We start from the raw sequence: 22,367 nt of genomic DNA, 5'->3' as shown, positions 1-22,367 counted from the left end.
ACAATACTGAATGGAGTCAACCAATCATGTACAAAAGATAAATACATTTATTGAAACACTCTTTATGATGGACGAAACCATAACTTGAAAAAAAACAAATTATGTTTTTTTTCAAGTTATGGTTGCTTATATAGGGCTATGCACATGTGTCATGTGACACTGGCCAATCACAGTCCTGAATAGATTGTGATTGGCCAATCACAGCGCAGGATAATTGTACAAATTTCCAAACCTCACTTTCAGGGCCGGTTTCACTGCCCAAGATATTTGTACATTTTTCCAAATCTCACTTATAGGGGCGGTTTCACCGCCCAAAAATTACTTGAAGTACCAAAAGTAGAAAGTACTCATTATGCAAAATGTCCCATTTCAAGTTTTCAAATCTTTTGAAAATCTACAAGCTCACCTTTCATGTAGACCTTGTGAATTTGTACTTCCATGTACTGTTGTTCTCATGTCTTACTAAATAAAGTACATCAAGTACATCAACAATGCCAATGCGTCACATTCTTATTTTTAACTCTAAGTGGTGTATGGTCACATTGCAACGCATTTTGAGCTTGTGTCGGCTATTTTCAAATGGCCGAAATGTGAAGTGGTTGAAGTGGGTAATGTTTTGTAATGTAATGACAATGTAATGTAAATGTTCTGAAAATTGGAAATACTCCAGTCAAGTAAAAATACCTCAAATTGTACATAAGTACAATACCGGAGTAAATGTATTTAGTTACTTTAGTTTACACCACGTGTGTCTGTTTAAAGTGCTCTTCTCGGCTTGTTTTCCTAGACGCTGTTGCTTGTTTCTCTCACAGAGAATCTGGGTAATCTGGCAACACTGGCCGAGGACCTGGCTAGCTAGCTAGCTCTATGCTGAGTTGGTGGTGAGGAACGTGACTGCAGGCAAAGAGCTGGTCAGTTTCTTCTTTAAATAAAAATGTATTATTTGTATTAACTAACTGTAAGACGTGACACCACGCAGTTAACAAAGTAATATGGATATCAATTAATCATACACTTTTCTCACAACAGTCTTCAAAACTTCTTCTGGTTCCAGACTATTATTGGAGAGTGTCTGCGTTACAGCTGTCCGAATGGCTGAGGGCTCCTCAGGTAATGTAATGTTAGTATAACCTTATTTAGTTGGAAAATATAAGTAAATACGCACTGGGGGTGTCTGGGAGGGACGGTGACACTTTAACCCACGTTGAAAATACCACATTTCGTTGAGCTACACAGATTTAACTTGGCTTAATACAACTTTTTCTAAAACAAAACTAGCCCTGAAACATGACTGTCATATCATGACAGTCATGGACGAACTTCAACATAGTGTTTGCACTTTCTCCTTTTTTGGCCCTTACATCTACATAAACGTTCAGATTCCAAATATAAAGTGCTTACCTCATGGCCACGGATGTTACAACTACGTACGGACCCTCAGAAGTACATTTAAATCCGATCGATGGCCATTTTCTCCGTATTTTCTCCATATGTTTTCAACTACGTGACCCTATCGGTTGAGAGGTGTATTGCACTCTAATACATTATTTCCCCATGGGAAAATGGCCATCGATCGGATTAAAATGCTTTTTATTGAACAATACGGAAGATACAGGTACCTCTGAGGACCCGTAAATAATTGTAACATCCGTGGCCATGGGGTAAGCACTTTATATTTGAAATATGAACGTTTATGTAGATGTACGGACTATAAATGGAGAAAGTGCAAACACCAGGTTGAAGTTCATCCATGACATCGTGACAGACGACCGTCGTGTGATCCATGGCTAAAACAAAACGTTCTCCAAACTAGCAACACATTTATTACAAAAAAAATCCATATATCCACTTGGAAAACGGTTTGGTTTGTCCATCTGACAGCAGCTAGGTGGACTGACTGGATGTTGGCTAAATAAAAAACATAACGGGTCAGGCTCATAGCTAGCAAGCTAACCTGTTACTGTCTGTGTGTGTGAGTGCTAATGGCTGCTAGCATTACTACTGATCTATCTGTTCGATCATGCTTATTTGAAGGTTTTACAGAATTTCACCTCTAAGTAAAGGGATAAAAGAAAAAGAGCTTTACGGTTTAAACCCCGAGTTTCAGACTGATTTAGTGTGCTGTGCACACATACATAATTACTGTTCGAGGGAGATGTCGCACAGTGATCTCTCAAGACAGACATGGGTTACCAGATTGGTCGCCCAGTGGTTTACAAACCTCTTGTGTTGTTGTGCCAAAGTTACAAGGTTCAAGGTTTCTAAGTTCTTTATTGTTACATCTTACAGGTATAGGCCTGATACTTCCTCAGATATTGTAGCAGTAATAATAATAGTAAACAACATACAACACCAAGGAGAATAGCAGAAAAGATCATTAAGAAAAAGAGTCAAGGAATAATTAATAATTAGACAGAAGCAGCATTATCAAAAAACGGTTGGACTGTTGGTTCTAGCTATATAGGTGCTTGGAAGGTGCTGTGTGCAAGTTTTTCTACTCTTAAATTATAAACGTCTATCTCTGAGCCAGTGTCTTACTTAGGGTTGGGATCCGGAATCGGAGGAACCGGATCCAACATTGTGGAACCAGAATCAGTTCCATCACATTTGGAACTGGTTTTGATCACACTGTCAGAGCTGGTATCTGGACTTCACGTCTGCTATACAATTACAATGCCGGTGGTTCTCAAACTTTTTTATTTCAAGGACCACCATAACTCTGAGAGTGTACAAGTACGGGTCCATTTGGTTCCATTTGTACACTTTCATAGTTTCAGACCTGTTAGGGTCCATTTGGAACCCCCTATAGGAAGCGTTAAGAGGGAACCGTTAAGAGGGATTCGTTAAAGAACTGTATATTACCATCTCGCAGAGACATTTCAGTAGATAAACATGTGTAGTTAATAAATACAATAACTTGTATAGATGTGCCTGTCTGGCAGAGTTGTAATGTAATTCATGTTGCATCCTTCCTGAATTCTGATCACCCCGACTTGTTTATTCGACATAATAAGGTGTTATATGGCCTGGTGGGAAAGGGAAACCTGTGTAGACTAGACTGTATATCTGACACCACATAAAAGCACTATTCTATAAGATCAACAATAATAATAATAGGACACAGCAGACACTGGACTGTTATGTAAGCCGCCCACACCCTAGTAACGAATACAAGAACGCTCGCCCCAAAAACACGCTCGCCCCGGGCCAAATCCGACGGACGACCTCGGAACGGTTGCCACTAGGTATTCCTAAAAACGTAACTTCAGTAAAACTATGTCTAAACGAACCCAACCTTATTCCTAAACGTAACCGCAGTAAAACTATGCCTAATTCTAACCTTAACCTCAGTAAAACAAATGCAAGAATACAAGAACCGCTGGGGGCGCAAGGGGTCTGCTGGGGTCCAATCATGTTCCACCAAAGGGGTGAGGAAAAACAATCAACGGGGCCCTCAGCGAATCGAAACTATGTTAGACCTCAGCTCTAGATGACGATCATAAAAAAAAAAGTAATCTAAATATCCAATAAATTGAGGTACATCACAGAAAACACTTTAAAGTAATCTATCTAAAAGTAAATCTATGTTCAACCCATGAGGTTCTCTCCTTGAAAGTAAATAGCAGATCTACTAGCTCACAACATGTGAGCTAGTAGATCTGCTATTTTCGCTAGTTTGGGTCTGGGCAAACGTCAAATTTACCTTTTGGGTCTTGAGCTAAAAAGTTTGGAAACCACTGGTCTAAACAATGTCACGTTGTGATTGCGATCATCCTGTAGCATTTATTATGTTGTTATTAAAAAACAACAACATAAAACTATACTAGAAGTGACCAGAGTGATCTTTATTTGTATTTCAAGGGATGGCAATGTGACATGTTTTTCAGTTGAAAGTCAGTTTGCGTTGAGCTGCATTGTCATATGATGTGGTATAAATTAGGCCTTAATAATTACCCAAATTAGCTCTAAGCTCAAGACAACAAAAGCAAGACAACTGTGAACACCAGCCTATTTTTTGATGTTCAGACTGATGAGTTGTGAAAAATGTAATTTTGTTATTATACTTGTTGCATGACTTCATACACATACTGTAGCTTTTGTTATTGATTCCTCAGACCCACCAGACCTCGGCACAGACGGGACATCATCACAGCAAATACGTAATCAGCAGAGATCCAGGAGAGCTCGGCCCAGACAGGACCACGACAGAAACGTGAAAGCTGCACCCAGCAGCTACGACTCCCCCCACCAATACAAACATTTTCCGCACGGTTACCAGCCACCTTTAGCCGATGACAATTCAAGTTCTGCAACGCATTATCCGCCTCCCTACCACCGAGAGGATGGGGGGAAGGGGCGAGGAAGGGCGGGAGGCGGCAGAGGAGGAGTTGGAGGAGGAAGAGGTGGGCGTTGGTCACATGGAGGAGGAGGAGACAACAGAAGTTTAAATGGTGGGGCTGGTGGTGGTTCAGCTCCAGGGTATCAGCCTCCCAAGTGGCAAAGACCTGAAGCTGACCGAGGTCCACACTGCGGCGACAGCAGAGCAGCTGGTGGTCACCGATCGGGTACCCCTCCCATGGAGGGACCGGATAGGAATGGGCCCAGCTGGCGAAGAGAGGCCGGGAGCAGGGATGTGGGGCACGCCGGCGAAGACCAGGACACCCGGCCAAAAAAACCCAAGAAGTTTAACCAGGAGCCAAGGAGAAGGGTGCAAGATGTCAGATACATGAAAGGGAGTGACCCTAGAGACGGGCTGGAGAATCAGGAGAACGGGGCTGCGGGAGAAGGCTGGAGGTATGCCGAGAGCAGAGGAGAACAATACCCTTCAGAAACCCGGGAAAGAAGTCAGAGGGGCAGGAAGGGTGACTGGAACCTGTGTCAAATTGATCCTCAACCTCAACAGAAACGCATAGAGCCAAAACACCGCCAGGGACCAATCAAGCCACTCAAGCCGTTGCCTCTAGAAGAACCTGACTCAGAGAGGGGAGGAGCCATAGAGACAAAATCTCGTCATGGACCACTCAAGCCATTGCCTCGAGAAGAATCCGGCTCAGAGAGGGGAGCCAGTGGCCTGGACGGCCCGGCCCGTGGCAAGGAGAGAAACCAGGGCGGACGTGCACCGCCCGCACAGAACAGAGAGCAGTGGAGAGCCCACCATCAAGACCACAGGCCTGGCCAGAGGAAGAGGGAAAACGTGCCCAAGAGCAAGGAGACACAAACTGGTATGGGTCAGGAAGCAACCTTTTTGTTTGCAGGCCACATATTGGTTTGTTTTGTTCCCCAGCCACTTCCACTGATTTACCAGCCAAGCTAGATATTTCAAGCAGAAAAGGACATTTAAACAGTGGATTGGTTAACTGCCAGGATGGCTTGGGAAATAAAACATGCCAGTCGGCTGCAACCAAAAGTTACCAGTATTTTTCTGGTCTTCATTTCCCTATCTGTATTTTCCATATTGTATCGTATGATGCAAAAGCGTTCCCTCTCAGTGCATCTAGTATTATGAAACTGAAGGCTCTATTATGTCATGCTGTTAAACCATCTAGGAATCTGTGGTAGAAGTTCTGCATCGGATTTGTAAAGAACTTTGCCATTGTGATTTGCTGTATTCTGCAACCGAGTCATTTACAAGGTGATGGACAGTAAGTTGCCTTTTGTGTAGATCCATAAGATCTATCCATAATGGTACCACATCCATATGGTAGTAGATCAGGTCCTGATTCTGCTCAGGGACAGTTTACACACACACACACACAAACACACACACACACACACACACACACACACACACACACACACACACACACAGCCCTCGTATATTGGTATTCTGATTTGTTTGTGTTTTCTCTTATTATTAGTATTATATATTTTTATATAATCTCTATTTCACTCTGTTGAGGAACGCTTGGGAGTACAAGAATTTCACTGCCTGCAATGTTGCAGTGCATGTGACCATAAAGCAACTTGAGCCTTGATAAGAGCGTATTGTAGGCCAACCACTAATTGTATAAATAGAACTCTAACCAACCCCCCCCCCCTCATCAAATTTACAACTGATGTAAAGAGTTTGTTATAAATGGAGAATATGGCCTGCCTTCTAATCTACTTACTTGTCATCACTTTACTGCATCATTGCAGTGTTGTGAGTCAGCGTTGTCTTCCTGAACCTCCTCTTCCTGCTTCCAGGATGTCTGATCGAACAGCTGTCTGAAGAGAAGTATGAGTGCATGGTGTGCTGCGACGTCATCCGTCTCATGGCCCCCGTGTGGAGCTGCCACAGCTGCTACCATGTCTTCCATCTCAACTGCATTAAGAAATGGGCCAGGTCCCCGGCCTCACAGGCGGAAGGTATAATCATCATTATGTACACTGCCTATTAAGGCCAGACCGCACCAATGCAACTAGTCGCAACTCCTTGCCACAAAACATTTTTAAGGCCAGTCCATACCAATGCAACTCCTTGCAACTGCCATTGGGGATAATGGTTTCCGTAGTTGCAGGGAGTTGCATTGGTGTGACATGGCCTTAAAACTATTTTGTTGCAAGGAGTTGCGACTAGTCGCATTGGTGCGGTTTGGCCTTAAGGCTGCCCAATCAGTCTTGTGTTATCTATTGCACCTATAGTTGTCATTATTTGTAGGATTTATGTATTTAATCGATTTATTGATATTGCTGAACTCATTCATTTTGTGTACAACCCACATTTTGAAAAGAGCATATTGATACAAGATCCATAATTTAATATTAGGCATGACTAATATCAGTAACTTATCGTCTCTGTCGGGTGGAAACCTCATATCCAAAACGGTTACTTTTCAGGATTCAAAAAAAAAAATAGCAAAAGTAGCAGATCGACAAGCTCAAAACGCGCCGCTTCGCACCGCGTTTCAAGCTTGTGGATTTAATGCTTTTGTGTGACGCTGCAGTATGTTCAAGTAGGGTATTAATTAACGAAAAAACACAACAAGTTTAGAATATGGAGATAGTAGGAGGTTTCTGTCTGACAGCAACAATATTTTCAACGTTGCCTCATATCCTGCTTAGTGCAGTCAGCTCTGTGGGATTACAGCACAAATGTCCTTCATAGAATAATGCACAGTAATACATAATGCTGCTTTACAGACAATACAGGGCACAGTTTCTGAACAATAGATGGCAGCGGTGACCCCCATAAACAAAAAGCAATGCAGCTAATGCTGCATTCAAAGTCCCATGCTGCTGCATCAGCAGTATGTTGAATTGCTCTGCAGTTTGGATTTTGTAGGCTTCTTCTTAGAATGTAGTGTTAATTTTGTCGACTAAAAAACTATGACGCAAAATGTTTGTCGACTACCTTTTTTTCACTGACGAAAATGTTATAAAAACTAAGCTATGATGACTCAAACCTATGACTAAATATCTTGACGATTTTGTCAACAAATACAAACTGGACAAATGTTGGGGATTAGTGGAGAAGAGATCCAGTAGAACTAAGATATTTTATGTTATTTTATGCTTGTAGATTGTAGCTTTTTTCAATAGCCGGTACAAATCAGGCATTTTTTCCATTTCCTGAAAAGTAACTGTTTTGGACATACAATGTTTCAACCCAACAGCAACTATTTTGAATTGTTAAAATTGTTGTCGAATTGCAAATTGTTGAATTGTATTGAATAAAAATGTCTCTTCAGCAGATTCAACTGATGGTTGGCGTTGTCCAGCTTGCCAAAATGTTACAATGAAACCACCAACCTCCTATACCTGCTTCTGTGGTGAGTGGAGCTATGATGAATCGCCAACAGACTTCCATTGTAAACGGAAAGTGACGGAAGTAACGTTTGCCTTTAGCCTCGGGAGCCAGTCTCTTGTTTCACTCTCACCTCGTGTTCGGGACGGGTTGTTCCAAACACCTACTGTATAGTGCCAATGTTGAACTCCATATTCAGTGTTTCTGAAGCATGCTCTCATCACGCTGTGTGGCGGTGAGATGAGAGAGTAACAGGGTTCCCACGGTCATGAAATTCCTGGAAATATTTTGAAATTAGAAAAATACGTTTTCCATGCCTGGAAAAGGTTTGGAATCAAATATTTTGGAAAATGTTTGGATAACATTAGTGAAATATGTAACATGGTAAAATGCAGTGCTGCGCTGCACGAGCTGTGTGAGTGCGGCCTAATGTAAAACAATTAAATTAAATACAGGACATCACGTGACGTCCTGTATTTAATATATAATAGTTATATAATATAATAGACCTACAAGCTAACAACACGTTGCACCGCAATACGTTGTCGGCTTATAGATCTGTTCTTTTTATCACGAGACACCTTCGCTCGAGTCCTCCTTGGTGCATTGATAGCACACTGGTGTACTGTAAGAGCCTCATTATTGCACTGTATGATTGCTATAGGCTTGGAAATGGGATAAATATACTTTGGAAAAGTTGTGAAAATTCCCTGGTGGTGGGAACCCTGGGGTCTGTTGTGATCCATGTTTTTAAACATTTTACTGGCAGGTAAAGTAACCAATCCGGAGTGGCAACGTAGCGAGATCCCCCACAGTTGTGGTGACATGTGTGGGAAGAAGAGGAGTGGAGTGGACTGCAACCACCCCTGTAACATGTGAGCCTAGTTACTGTAAATGTCATAAACCCAAAACAATCATCATCATATGTGAGAATCTGTGGCTTTCAGGCTATAACTGATCTATTATTTCTACCTTCAGCTTGTGCCATCCTGGACCTTGTCCACAGTGCCCTGCCTTTATAACGAAATCCTGCGTCTGCGGTAGAACCAGGTTGGTGTATATTCACCAATTCAGCATCAAGCATGAGTATCATTTAATGTACATTTTAGTGGTTTGTTATGCTTGGACAGGGGTCTCTAACAGGGGGTCCTAGCATCCCTATTCTGAGGAGAACTTTAGGCAAATATGTTTGGTGTAGAGAGAAAAAAGAGTAGACCAAGTACAAGTTTTATAAGTTTTGAAGTGGTTAACTGTCTAAAAATACACATTAACATGAGTCCTACACAACGATAGTGCTATGATCAAACAAGTCTATGAAATATGAAAAAAGTTGTATCTGCAACACTATTTTATACAGTATGTGGTGGGGGTCCCTGCTTCATCTCTCTCTCTCAGCTAAGGGGTCCTTGGCCTGAAAAACATTGTAGCTACACAAATATCTCTCTATGTCCCCCTTCTCTATTTGTGTGGAGTCACAGCAGCCCAAACATTGATCAAACCTTCTCTGCTGTAGTCAACCAATGCGCTGTGGCCAGGCTGCCGTCGTCCAGTGTGGCCGTGTGTGTGGAGCGCCTCTCAACTGTGATGAACACACCTGTGAACAGGTGTGCCACAGTGGAACATGTCAGCCCTGCCAGCTCCTAGTTCAGCAAGGTGAGTCTCGCATAAACCTTGACATGATAATAATACCACTGCATTTGTCTTCCGGCTTATGCTGGTCTTAGATACTCAACTGTTCTAAAAAAGTAATTAAAGAGTAACAAAACGTATGACGTGTATACGTATGACTGATTGAATGACTCTTATTTTGTATCTATTTTTTTATAGTTTGCTATTGTGGTGTTACTTCTCGCGAGGCCCTATGTGGCACAGACAAAAAAGGATTTGATGGTTCTGGGCATTTCTCGTGTCAAAAACCATGTGGGAGGTAAGTCTGACCTTCCACGAATAGATAATTTGGCTGTAGTCCATGAAATTCATATTCATTTAAGTCCCTATCATAAACTGAAACTCCTGTCTTTTTTTATATTCCTCTGTTCAGGATGTTGGACTGCGAGGCCCACCGATGTGAGCAGGTGTGCCACCCTGGGCCGTGCCAGCCTTGCCCTCTGTCCCCCAGGTTGGTGAAAAGCTGTCCTTGCGGGCAGACACCCCTGACTAAGCTCTTGGAACTGGGCTACTCTGAGGCTGAGCGGAAGACCTGTTCAGATCCTATCCCCTCCTGTGGAAAGACTTGCAGCAAGCCACTGGCATGTGGCTCCAATGGTAGGAGGCGGGCAGCATGTTCATTAGGAAAAGTGGATCATTTTGCTTTGGTGCACTCTAATGCTGCGTTCATAGTTACTAGTGGTGACAGGCTACAAGTCATTTTCAATGGGTTAGGAAGCCAGTCTGAAGTATTACACAATGCTAAGGACACTGGCACTGATAGATGTTTATAACTTCTGCACCCGGAACCGTATGCGGCGGAATGGGTAGAGAGGGCCCCGGCATTGTGTCGAGGTGTCCTTGATTAAGACACTTAACCCCTAACTCCCCCCCGCTCACTTAAGAAGCACTTAGCTGGGTGAAGCTGAAAACTGAATTTCCCCTGTGTGATGAAATAGGTCTATTATTATTACTGCCATCAAGCACCTTAAGAGCTAGAACCAATGGACAAACTGATTTGAAAATGCTGCTACTGTACTCTGTGATTTAGTTTAAACTTTTTTACTGTTCTCCTTTTTGTATTATTGCTGCTACAATAACTGACCATACACATTATTTTACTCTTATGTACCAGTATATAAGGTGTAACAAAGGAACCTTGTTCCACTCCCCTTCTCTCCCCATAATTCCTGCTCCGTTCCGTAATTGGATGAAAATCAAATTCTTGCTGTTAACCAGTTCCCTGTGCTATTTACTCTTTTCATGTACGCATTGGGGCTTGAACAACACCTGGCCAGCTACTGAATGTACCTGGCCACGCCTGGTAGTTTTGTAGCTTTGTCGCCACTAGTGTGAACAGCATCAGTCTGCTCCTGCTGTATATGAAATTGGTTTCCTATGGGGCACTTCAACAAATCAATCACAAATCAATCAATCATACCGAACAAAGTTGGTATTTTCATTGGCATGTTGTTTCAACACGTATTATCTTGTAGTGGTGTTTTACATGATCTCGCACTGTTCATACTGTTCATCTGGAAGAGTCATTCATGTTAGCATTATGTTCTTTTCAGACACTATTCATATATGTGAGAAGCTGTGCCATGAGGGACCGTGTGGGCCATGCTATCTTACCTCTACTGTCACATGCAGATGTGGCTCAAAGATTAAGGTGGGGATAACATGTCATGGTACTGTACTTCAAGGGTTCCCAAACTTTTCAGGTCACGACCCCCCAAAATAATCATATTTGAACTGGGGACCCCCCACCCTGACAAGCACTTGTTGTAGGCATTTGTTGTAGGAATTGTAGGCATTACATTTAGTTCGACTCGGTTCCACAGATAAATATTGTGAAAATAGCCGATCTACAAGCTCACAATGTGAGGGGTTGCAAATGATTGCCTCTTTCTTACGTAATATTTGACAATTTGGCCTATTTGGTATTAAAAAGTCATTAAATTGTCACTTTAGAAATGTGCAGATACCCTGTATACACTTACACTGTATGTTGGTTTGTTTACTGTTGAGTGAGAAAACAATGTTGCACATTAAGCTAATCATCTGGGGACCCCCCTGGCGGTCCCGAGCCCCAGTTTGGGAACCACTGCTGTACATCTTATGCACATAAAAATCAGTTGATTTGAGTACCACTGTGTTCCTTACAGTTGTCTTGCATAAAAATAATTTACATTCACCTTCCAACCTTTTCAGGAGGTCCCCTGTGAAACAATTCAAAATGAAGGTGAGATTTCTTTTTGTCAATTCTGTTTAGATGGTATAGTACTACCATCTGTCCTCCTCCGTAAAACATGTCTTTGTTGTGACTCACTCCTAGGCCAACTCGTCTTCACTTGCGAGAGACGATGCAATAAGAAACGCACCTGTGGCCGACATAAGTGTGGGGAGCTGTGTTGTGTCGTGAGTACTAACGGAAGGAAGATGTGTCTTATGTGTGCATAAGTTCAATTCTACTTTAAACGTCTGTTATAAGGGGCTGTCATGCCCTCATAGTCTTGATGCAAGTCAAATTCTATTTAAAGTGTGTCACGTAAATTGAGAGTGGCCCTCAAAAGCCATCCTCATTCAGGCAGCCCTAAAACATCACGTCAGAGCTGACTGAAAAGTTAATGAAACGATACAACCAACAACAACAACTCACGGGATTGCTTGGAAGTTAACTAAACCTTCATAGAAAGGAAAATGACAAATCTATCAAAGAGGGTAAATGAAAATGCATGCAGCCATGTCGACTGCAAACAAGCTTTGTGTGATTATTAAAATGTCAGCGTATTTGAGCATATCAATCATTAGTGACTCGATACAGCATAACATAGCAAAGCTAATGTTGCAATTAACATGCCGGGGTCCAATAATGGCGTGGCTCTCGTGACGACATATTGATTATGACGGCAGAACGGGATGTCAGCAGTTTATTTTTCTTCGCTTTCCATTATTCGATTTGTAGCAAACATGGATTAAAGTTCTCCGTCGCGACTGATTTCAGTCATTTGGATTCCATAGAAGCCAGCATGTGCTGCACAGCAAAAATAGCCTATCTACAAGCAATTTTGGGTTATTATTTTAAGATTATTGCATTTGAAGAGGTAAAAACTTATCATCTTCCATAAAACCCTAATTGTCTCGGATATTTCATCAAAGCAAAGGTTAAATCCTCAATCTGTGATTTCTTCAACTGGTTGGCTGTACAATATGTAGAACAGCACAAACAATATTGCTAAAACGTTCAAATTTTTTCTTCGTGTATTAATTGTTTAGGAATCAGCGCTAGTGTGGGTGGGGGCTCCTTTCACAGTATTTCACATGATAGAGAGAGCAGAATTGTCTAACCTCTTAAAATGCAGCCAGTTGCTCATTCTCATCATCTTCTAAACCATCCCCGATAGTTAGACGATTGGCCCATCTGCCGGGCTCAATCAGTTTGTCAATAGATGTTTTCCTGGCTAATATCTCATTGCGAAAACTGAGCGTGTGAGATTTAGGATGGCTAGTACGCAGGGTTACAAAAGTGTTAATTTCCCCAAAAAATATGACCCAATGTGATATCGTCTCTGTTGGGTGGAAACCTCATGTCCAAAACTGTTACTTTTCAGGAATCAAATTCAAAAACGGCAAAAGTAGTAGATCTAACGAGTTCTTAACGCGTCGTTTCGCGCAGCTTGCGGATCTGCTACTTTTTGATACTTTTGTGACGCTGTAGTATGATCCAAGTAGGGGCGTTAATTTACGAAAAACACAAAAAGTTAGAATATGGAGATAAAAGGTTTTTGCCCGACAGCAATGATATATTGAACATTCAACTGTAGGGGAATTATTTAGAAACTTAGTATACTGTGTGTGTGTGTGTGTGTGTGTGTGTGTGTGTGTGTCCTCCCAGAATGTGGAACACAGGTGCACTCAGATCTGCGGCTACAAGCTCAACTGTGGGCTCCACCGCTGCCAAGAGCTCTGTCACCGTGGAAACTGTCATCCCTGCTGGCAATCCAGTGAGTCCTATGCATGCACTAAAGGCCCAAATACATGCTCCTTCCCACATACATTTGCTAGGGTGATATAACTACAGATTGTGGGGGGAAAAAAATGTATTCTCATGGTGAAAAAGCAACGTATCCTGGCGATTACCCACCCCCTTATTATTGGAATTGGTCCACAGTGGTGTACAGTAACTAAGTACATGTACTCAAGTACTGTACTTAAAGGGGTAGTTCACCCCCAAAATAACTTTTTTTCTATTGATTCCTCACCACCTGGAGCCTTGAATTCATAGATATTTTTTAGTTTTTGTCACATTCCTAAGCCAATAATTTGATTTTAATAAATTTGTCCCCATTGATTCCGGTAGGAGACACAAATGCATTTGTGTCTCCTACCGGAATCAATGGGGACAAATTTATTATAATCAAATAATAAAGGAAGGAATGCAACAAAAACAAAAAAATATCCATGAATTCAAGGCTCCATGGGGTGAGTAATCAATAGAAAAAAAGTTATTTTGGGGGTGAACTACCCCTTTAAGTACAATTTTGAGGTACTTTTACTTTACTGAAGTATTTCTAATTTTCAGTACTTTTACTTCTACTCCACTACATCTCAGAGGCAAATATTGTATCTTTTACTCCACTACAATTATTTGAAAACTTTAGTTACTAATTACTTTGGAGATTATTAAATTATTATATTGTAAAAGATACATTAAGCACTTCAGCCCTATTTTATACATAGATTTTATACATAGATCACAAATAGCGTTGTGATCTACAAGGTCACAACGCGTCGTTGTGACCTTGTAGATCACAACGCTATTTGCTATTTGCTATTTGCTATTTTCAAACATGTTAGTACTTTTAATTTTGGTACTTTTGGTACCAATACTTTTGTACTTTTACTCAAGTAACATTTTGAACACAGGCCTTTTACTTGTAACAGAGTATTTTTATACTGTGGTATTGCTACTTTTACTTAAGTAAAATATCTAGTAGTAGTAGAGTACTTCTTCCACCACTGCATGTCCACGTATGCAGATTAAACCATGCAGTAATGCGGCCAATGCTGGCTACCAAAACCAAAAGAACGTGCTGATCTGCACAAGCTGATTTTTCTGCTTGTTGACCATGTTGTCTCCCTCTGTCTGTATAGGCTTTGATGAGCTGACGTGCCACTGTGGGCAGACTGTGTTGTTCCCTCCAATCGCCTGTGGCACCAAGCCCCCAGAGTGTAAGAATCTGTGCACACGGAGACATGAGTGTGACCATCCAGGTAAAAAGAAAAAAAGATTTTCTTGCAACATATTCTTCCAACCTCCTCCTGCTATTTCCCATGATGATGGTCTTAATCCTTGTATGTGTTTCTCAGTGTTTCACAACTGCCACAGTGAAGAGAAGTGTCCTCCGTGCACGTACCTCACTCAGATATGGTGTATGGGCAAGCATGAGGTAACCTTATACTGTACATAATATCAACCCAGTGATTCTTGACCTTTTTCATTTCAAGGACCCCCACTTTGATATGCATTAGGCCACAGTTCCCTATCTGATCATATTTTTATCTCTGGGACCCCAATATACACTGTAAATTCCTTGGTGTTGATTTAACCCATTAACACATTCCATGTCAGGTATTAATTAATTAATTATGTAGCTTCTGCCAGGGTTTTTTACCTTTTTATATTGACGATCTTTGCAGAGCCACGGGAGCCATGGTGTGGATGTAAACAAGAAACAAAAATAGGGCTTGCAACTCACTTTTATGCTCCAAGGTTTTGTTCAAACAAACAGCAGATACAACGTTTTGACCCTTTCTGTCTTTTTCAAGTATTACTTGAAAAAGACAGAAAGGGTTGAGTTTCAATTGGATGAGAATTGATATTGCAACTTCAGCTTAGCCAGAACAGCATGCCATTGCCATAAACTCTTATTGCAATAGTTCTGCTACATTTGTGGTTGTGAGGGATTGCCTGATGGCTCAGCCAGTTGCTAGTGAGTGTGAGAAGGACCCGGGTTCCAATACAACCCCTCATCTCGTCTCTCTCACGTGTCTCCCCTGTCTCTGCCCTTGGTTTCCTGGCAGCCTAACTGAAATAAAACATAAAATGCCCACAACAATCTTGTGATTTTGATGCATACTGTGTACTTTGTTTTTTTAATAATTATTTTATTGCCTACCCTCGAACATTTTCCACATATTCAATGAGAGGATATACCAGTTAGAATACATTTAAAGATTTACTTCAACATATTATGTATGTCTTAACACATTATGTTTAACTTAATATTACCTAAAAATTACCTCTAATGTGTTGAGCTAGTATGCCTGTTATTGTGTAGCCAACTCTTAATTTTCCCTTGCAAATTCCCTGTTACATACATACATTTAAAGTGTGAACATGTCTCCACTTTACCCACAGCAAAGGAGCAACATTCCTTGCCACTTGCAGGACATCTCCTGCGGTATGCCCTGTGAGAAAGTGCTGCCGTGTGAAATGCACCGCTGCAAGCGCATCTGCCACCGGGGAGAGTGTCTGCTGGAGGCCGCCTGCCACCAGCCCTGCCTTCTACCTCGTCCAGAGTGTGGCCACTCCTGCTCTGCTCCGTGCCATAAAGGCAGCGGCTGCCCACGCAACACATGCACTGCCAAGGTACAGCAATCAGACAGACGCATACCAGCTCTGGTGCTGATGAGAGAGAGAGAGAGAGTGTAGGTTTTATGTGGATGGATACTGTGAAATGTTGATTTCCAAATGGTGCTGCCGCAGTGTGAAGCCACTGTTCTAGTAGTGGTGGACACATCAAGACACTGTTTCCCAAACTGTGGGTCGCAAGTAAATACCCCTTTATGTTATATTATTATTTCAAAAGGTTTTCAAAGAATTCCCCCAAAAAATTAAAAACGAATTCAAACGTTTTAAAATTGAAATAAAAATAAAACAAATCTATTAATTGGATGGAACAAATATGTTTAAGAAGTAGTGAAAATAGCAGATCTACAAGCTCACAACACATTGACGTGTTGTGAGCTTGTAGATCTGCTATTTTACTAGTTGGGGTCCCGGGGAGACATCACATTTCTCTTTTGGGTCTCAAGCTAAAACGTTTGGGAACCACTGCCAAGGCAACTAGAAATGAAATCCTGTGTACATTTCCACTGGATCCACCAGTGTGTGGTGTTATGCAACACCCAGTGGGAAGCTTTGGTTCACAAAGTGGGAAGCTACTGTAGATGTTGGCTGCACAGAGGAGGCAAACTGCTAGAGCTGGGGTGGAAAGTCTGCTGTGCAAGTGTGTAGACACTGACAGGCTATACAGGTGTATAGGGCACGGACACAGAAAGTGGTGCAAAGGCCTTATTGTAATGCAAGGAATTATTTTCCCAAATTTTTTTTTTGGGGCTTAAAGGTGATCAAAAACCCACAAAATATTGCACATGCATCTGAAGTGGAGAAAGATTATATATTGTTTTTGGGGACATGGGTGTGCAACTGTGCAACAATGGCTCGACCTAGATATACCAAATTTGGTAAGCACCAAACAGACTCTGATATCTAACAACCAGTCCAGAAAACAGGCGAAACATCATTATATAAACATTTTAAAAACAGTACAAAAACACGTTTACATAAAAGTAAAAAGGTGGTGTTTTTTTTTAAATGCGACAGCAGTGCCATCTCATATGTAATGTTTGTGTATTTGTTTGCCATTTACTGGGGCTATGCTTTAATAAACACCTCCTAGGAATTTATTTTCTTCATAAATCATTTCCTCTTAATTTTAAGAGGAACCCAACTGTACATAGATCCTGCCTATCTTTAATATTATATAATTATGTTATTATCCACTGTATCTCTCACTGTATGCCCTTGAACAAAAGGATATGATGGCTCACCAGGTTATCAGGCTGGAGGTTAATTCTTCATGTATTTTCACAGGTGGCTCTACAGTGTCATTGTGGCAGAAGAAAGGAGACTGTGGTGTGCACAGATGCTACCAGCTCATATCAGAAGTAAGTTAAAGAAGCATGTAGATTTTCAACCTCGTATCTCTATCTGCAATAGGGATAGCGTGGAAAACGGCTGTATTTGTTACCCATCTTCTCTGTTAACTCTGGGCAAGGCCTGCAAAATGGCAGATGGAAAAACTAAAGGCTAGTTTAGCTTGGATGTATAGTCTTTGCCTCTAGGTAGCCAAAAAACGTGCACATAAGGGTGGCAGTGGCTCAGGAGGCAGAGCGGCCGTCTTGGAATCTGAAGGTTCCAGGTTCGATTCCCGGCTCCTCCTGACTGCGTTGTCGAAGTGTCCTTGAGCAAGACATTGAACCCATAATTGCTCCCGATGAGTGCCTTGCATGGTTTCCTCCGCCATCGGTGTGTGAATGGGTGAATGTGAAGTACATTATAAAGCGCTTTGGAGAAAGGCGCTATATAAAAATGCAGTCCAGCCCAAGGGCATACTGGTATATGTGGGCACTTTTGTTAAGGCTCTGTGAATAGGAGAAATCTGATTTCTCCACCACCATACACAGTGAGGATCTTATCGTTTCAACTGACTTAAATTAACCATCTGTAATGATTGCATATCCACAGTGGTGATATTTTGTTTAGAAGTTGCAGGGGGTCGGGTGGTTGTGTATCCATTTCACAGAAAGAAAGCATATCTGACAGTGTGGTGAAGTAAAGCATGCTTCCTTTTGTGTACTGTAGGTATGCAGCCATTGCCATGGCCAGCAAGCTGTCTGACATGCAGCTGGGTGAATCTGTGGACATGGGTCAGCTCATCACTAAGAAGGAGCTGAAGTCAACCAGGTAGAGTAATTTCATAAACGTATTAGTCGGGACAAAACTCGTACAGTCTGCAGGCAGGCACTGTGGTTGGGGAAAAGTGTTTTAGTTTAGCGTTTTGAAGTTGCTGTCCTAATCACCTTATCTTCTAGATCAGTTTGATAGAATGCCAGACCAACAAAGACGTGGGTTTTCCATCCAGATAATATAGAGCTGTGTAAAATAACTTGAAAGTTGGGTTGAGACCGTGGATAATATGTTTGTATTACTGATGATTTGAAATGACAGCTGTCATAACCCTGAGAGCCTTCCTCTGCCTTTAGGCTGGAGTGTGATCAGGAGTGTGCGACACTGGAGAGGAACAGGCGCCTGGCCGAGGCCTTGGAAATCGACTCCTCTGTGGACCCCTTCAATGTCCGCTCCATCTCCAAGTACAGTGACAGCCTCAAAGACGATGCAAGGTTTGGACTTTTAAATTGAGCAAAAACTCACTCCAGGCCATGGTATATTGTCCTGAGGGGGGCGACAACGCCGACAACCCCCTTAGGTGTGATATAGTGACATTGCTTTTATAAAATGGTTACCAAATATGGTAACATGAAAACCATGGGGGGCTTTTTATACCTTTATTGATAGTTCAGTAGGCAGACAGGAAACGGGGAGAGAGAGATGGGGAGTGACACGCAGCAAAGGCCGTCAGGATCGGGACTCGAACCCGCGACGCACTGTCAGGCTACATTGGAGACTAGGTGCCCGGACCGCTAAGCCTGCGGTCTGGTAGCCTGGGACCAGACGAATGTGCTAGTGCAAAAAAACAAATTGCCCTCGCGATTTGGGTCTGGCACTACTCCATCGTGAATCCATTTCCTTCTCCCGAAGTCTGGGGTGACCAATCAGGGCCCAGTATTCAAATATGGGAGACTGTAATTGGTAGTTGGTTGTAGGTCTAACCAATTGCGTGCCGAGCCATTCTTTTGATCCCGCCCCTTGGGAAAAAAACGTCCTCATAGAAGCACCAGAATCATATCTACGCAGTGATATAGTCTGGCTACGCGAGGTTAGCGGTCTGGGCCCAATCAAAACCGTTTTAAATAATTTCATGTCAAGAATATATTCTACAAGAAAGTAGTCCCCGAAAGACTGCACAAACAAGGCAATTTTTGCATATAGAATTTTGTTTAAATTTGTCATCCTCATTGCGCATTTCTGCCTGTCGTCCTTTGCTATTTCTGATACAGGCCTAGAAATCTCGCTAAATTAAACTTCACCTTTTGATGCAGTTTTTGAAGATTTAAACTACACCTTTTTTCCTGACACCACCAGTCATCAAAGCATTTGACGTAACGGTGTTTGCTTCATACCCCCCAAGTTCATCAATCTCTTTTTGAACCTCTGCTTGTCGTCCTTTTAAGATGTACTTTTGCTCTATCCACTCCTCCATTGTTAAGTTTCCATGGATATCCAAGTTCACCTTAAATTCTGTTGCTATTTTGGAATTTGAATCCTGAAAAGTAACAGTTTTGGACGTATGAGCCGAGGTTTCCACCCATCAGAGACGATATGGTTATTATACCATATCTATCAACCAATCTGGTTGACCACTGTTTTACTTCTACATACTAGAATCCCACTAAGGCTTTGCATGTTTTGCTTTTTCAGAAAAGACCTGAAATTTGTCAGTGAAGTAGAAGAGAAGATCAAGAATCTTGTTGAACTCGCTAATAAGGTAAGATGATTAACACAAAACAAGATTTGGGAAAGTAGGTCAATTATTTCACTTGTACATCTTTTTCCACTTCTGACAGATTCGCATGGCTAATAAGGTAGTCCTCAAATGATATACCAGTCCAGTGTATGGACATTATTGATTTTTTTCTTTTTCTTTTTTTTTTGATTGTCTGCAATTTTGTTTCAAATCTTTTTTTATTGTGAAGCACAGGGTAGGAGTATACATTTCTGTTCATATACATGGATTGCTTCCTCTTTTTTTTTACAAAAACAAACTGACATATACAAAAAATAGACAGGTAACATGAAAATAATACACTCAAACTTAAGCAAAAAAACAAAAAACAAAGGGACCCCCCCGCCTCCCCTCCCCAGAAGTGCCGCCCCAAATTACGTGCGACACAGGTCATCCACAAGGATTAGCCTTTCAACCTTTAAGAAAGGAGACTAAAGGCTTCCAAATCTTTTCAAAATCTTTCAGTTTGTCTTTGAGTACAGATCTGTGTGATCTTAATGGATTCATGGACGCAACCCCCATATCTGCAGGGAAAACAGCCAAAGAGGAGCCATTGCTTTCCACCCATGAATCGGGAGCATCGGAGGATTGTCCATGAGTTGGCCGAAGTCTATACCGTTGAGAGCATGAGCTACGACAGCGAGCCCAAGCGCAACGTGATCATCACAGCTCACAAGTAGTGTAACATTTCTTCCCCTAACATATTGTGACAAAGATGACCACTACACAAAAGTGTCCAGTAGCTGGTCAGTGTGACCCTTCCAGATATCATATGTATCATCATGTTTCATCATTCATATAACAGTTAAAGCAGACAGTGGTGACGCAATCTACTTACTAGTCTTTAGTTTGTCTGACCAATAAACATGTCTGAGTATTTACTCGAATACATAAACACAACTTACAATATGAATCTTGCATATATCACCGCATAGTATTGAAATTCCCTAACATTCAACAATTCCCCAACATTCCCTAACGATATCTCTTACAGGCTATAGTAATAGTATGCATGTACATTTGGGTTTTTATTTCTATCAGTTGGAAGTACAATTTGAGCTCATGCTATTTTCTTTTTCTTCTTCTTCTTGACTAGGGGGAAGGCTGTCTGTCCAAACTCGACTCTGACATCCTTAATAGAGAGAGAGACAAATGCAAGGGCCCCTCCACCCATTGCCCACATCAAACAGCACAGCAGCAAGCAAGTCATTTTTACACACATGGCTACTGTATTTCTAAACTACAATGAAGATGATGGCACATCTAGTGTCCAGTCCGGTGCACCATCTGCTTCAAATAACTTTATAGGCATTGTGAACCAGTCGGTAACCTCATGGAAGACCACCTCCAACCACTGATGTGCTAGTTATATCATACAGATTCTTTAAAATAATGTTTTATTGATTACATTGTGTTTTCTTTGTGCTCTACATGCATGTATTTGTCACAAATGTTCCCTCTACATGCATACCTAGATCTAGGAAAAATATTTGTCCATCTTTATAAAACGGGCATAGAAAAACATTAACTACACACACGCCTATTTTCCTTGTCGTGTGTCAAATAACGAAAGTAGCCGATTTATTTGTTGTGAGCTTGTAGATTGGCTTTTATACTTTAGATACTTTTATTGTCATTATGTCATACATGGCCATCTGTCTCTAGGTTGTCATTCCCTTACATGTGCTGCTTTTTATTGGTTTTCAGACATGGAATTGTTGGTTGGGGTTCGGCTAATATTGTTTTTGCCTCCTTTCCCAGGGGCGCTGACAGCGGGAGCTGCTGGTCAAAGATGGTGAAAGAAGAGCCTGTTATAGATTATTTTGATGTTCAGGATTGATTCAAGCCCAGAATAAGAAGTCCCCTGGATCTGTTTAGAATCACGACGATACACTGTTCCTTTTAATTATGTTCAGATTTCTGCACAGAAATATTCATAGCATAATTCTTTTTGGTTTAGTAATTGAATAAAGGTGAACATCTTTGGCAGATTTCTTGAATGTTATTGTCTCCTTACAACTCAAATACAATGAGCTCTAGTAGATGAGCATTTCAACCATTATGGTCTGGTTCCCATTTCCTTTTAATTGTATGAGAAATGATACAATGGCTGGGCTTCAATTAAACATAATTTGCCTTAACCCATTAAAGACCTGAGGCCAATTCTACAAATGCCTTCTAAATCAGTAGTTATCAAACTTTTTTGTGCCAAGGACCGCCAAAATGATATGTATTTGGCCGTGAACTCCCCATCAGATTTTTTTTTGTGCCAGGGACCCCCAGACAAGATTTGTGTAAAAATATATATATATTCACATTTTTTCAAACACTTAAAAGATTTTTCAAAAATAGCAGCTGTATTTTCACTACAGTGCCAGAAGACAGACTGGTCACATGAAGTCCAAGATTCACACTGGAGCCACGTCCTTCCCTTATGGATCCACATGATTTTTGAGCGG

General features: G+C 41.5%; 1 protein-coding gene across 4 annotated transcripts; it reads left to right on the top strand.

Annotated features, from left to right (window-relative positions):
- Window positions 1-843: 843 nt before the first annotated feature.
- On the top strand, window positions 844-21,897 carry LOC308077633 (transcriptional repressor NF-X1-like). Of its 4 annotated transcripts, none has more exons than XM_080418436.1 (24): window positions 844-911; window positions 1,055-1,110; window positions 4,116-5,222; window positions 6,187-6,348; window positions 7,671-7,751; window positions 8,496-8,601; window positions 8,705-8,776; window positions 9,240-9,379; window positions 9,554-9,653; window positions 9,768-9,991; window positions 10,948-11,045; window positions 11,588-11,618; window positions 11,712-11,794; window positions 13,272-13,380; window positions 14,531-14,650; window positions 14,747-14,826; window positions 15,798-16,028; window positions 17,316-17,389; window positions 18,087-18,188; window positions 18,488-18,625; window positions 19,824-19,890; window positions 20,439-20,584; window positions 21,005-21,109; window positions 21,670-21,897. In XM_080418436.1, exons 2-24 carry the CDS (start codon window positions 1,092-1,094, stop codon window positions 21,746-21,748), a joined length of 3,474 nt encoding a protein of 1,157 aa, XP_080274562.1. In that variant the 5' UTR covers window positions 844-911; window positions 1,055-1,091; the 3' UTR covers window positions 21,749-21,897. The 4 variants fall into 4 exon arrangements, with proteins under 4 accessions (XP_080274562.1, XP_080274563.1, XP_080274561.1 ...); XM_080418437.1 differs by having other exon boundaries at window positions 849-911; window positions 1,030-1,110; window positions 7,674-7,751; XM_080418435.1 differs by having other exon boundaries at window positions 849-911; window positions 1,030-1,110.
- The last annotated feature ends 470 nt before the right edge of the window (window positions 21,898-22,367 follow it).

Source organism: Gymnoscopelus braueri (assembly GCF_963280865.1).
Source record: "Gymnoscopelus braueri genome assembly, chromosome: 21".
NCBI lineage: Eukaryota > Metazoa > Chordata > Actinopteri > Myctophiformes > Myctophidae > Gymnoscopelus > Gymnoscopelus braueri.
Note: the sequence above shows the minus strand (reverse complement) of the source record. Positions and strands in the feature narration are given on the sequence as shown.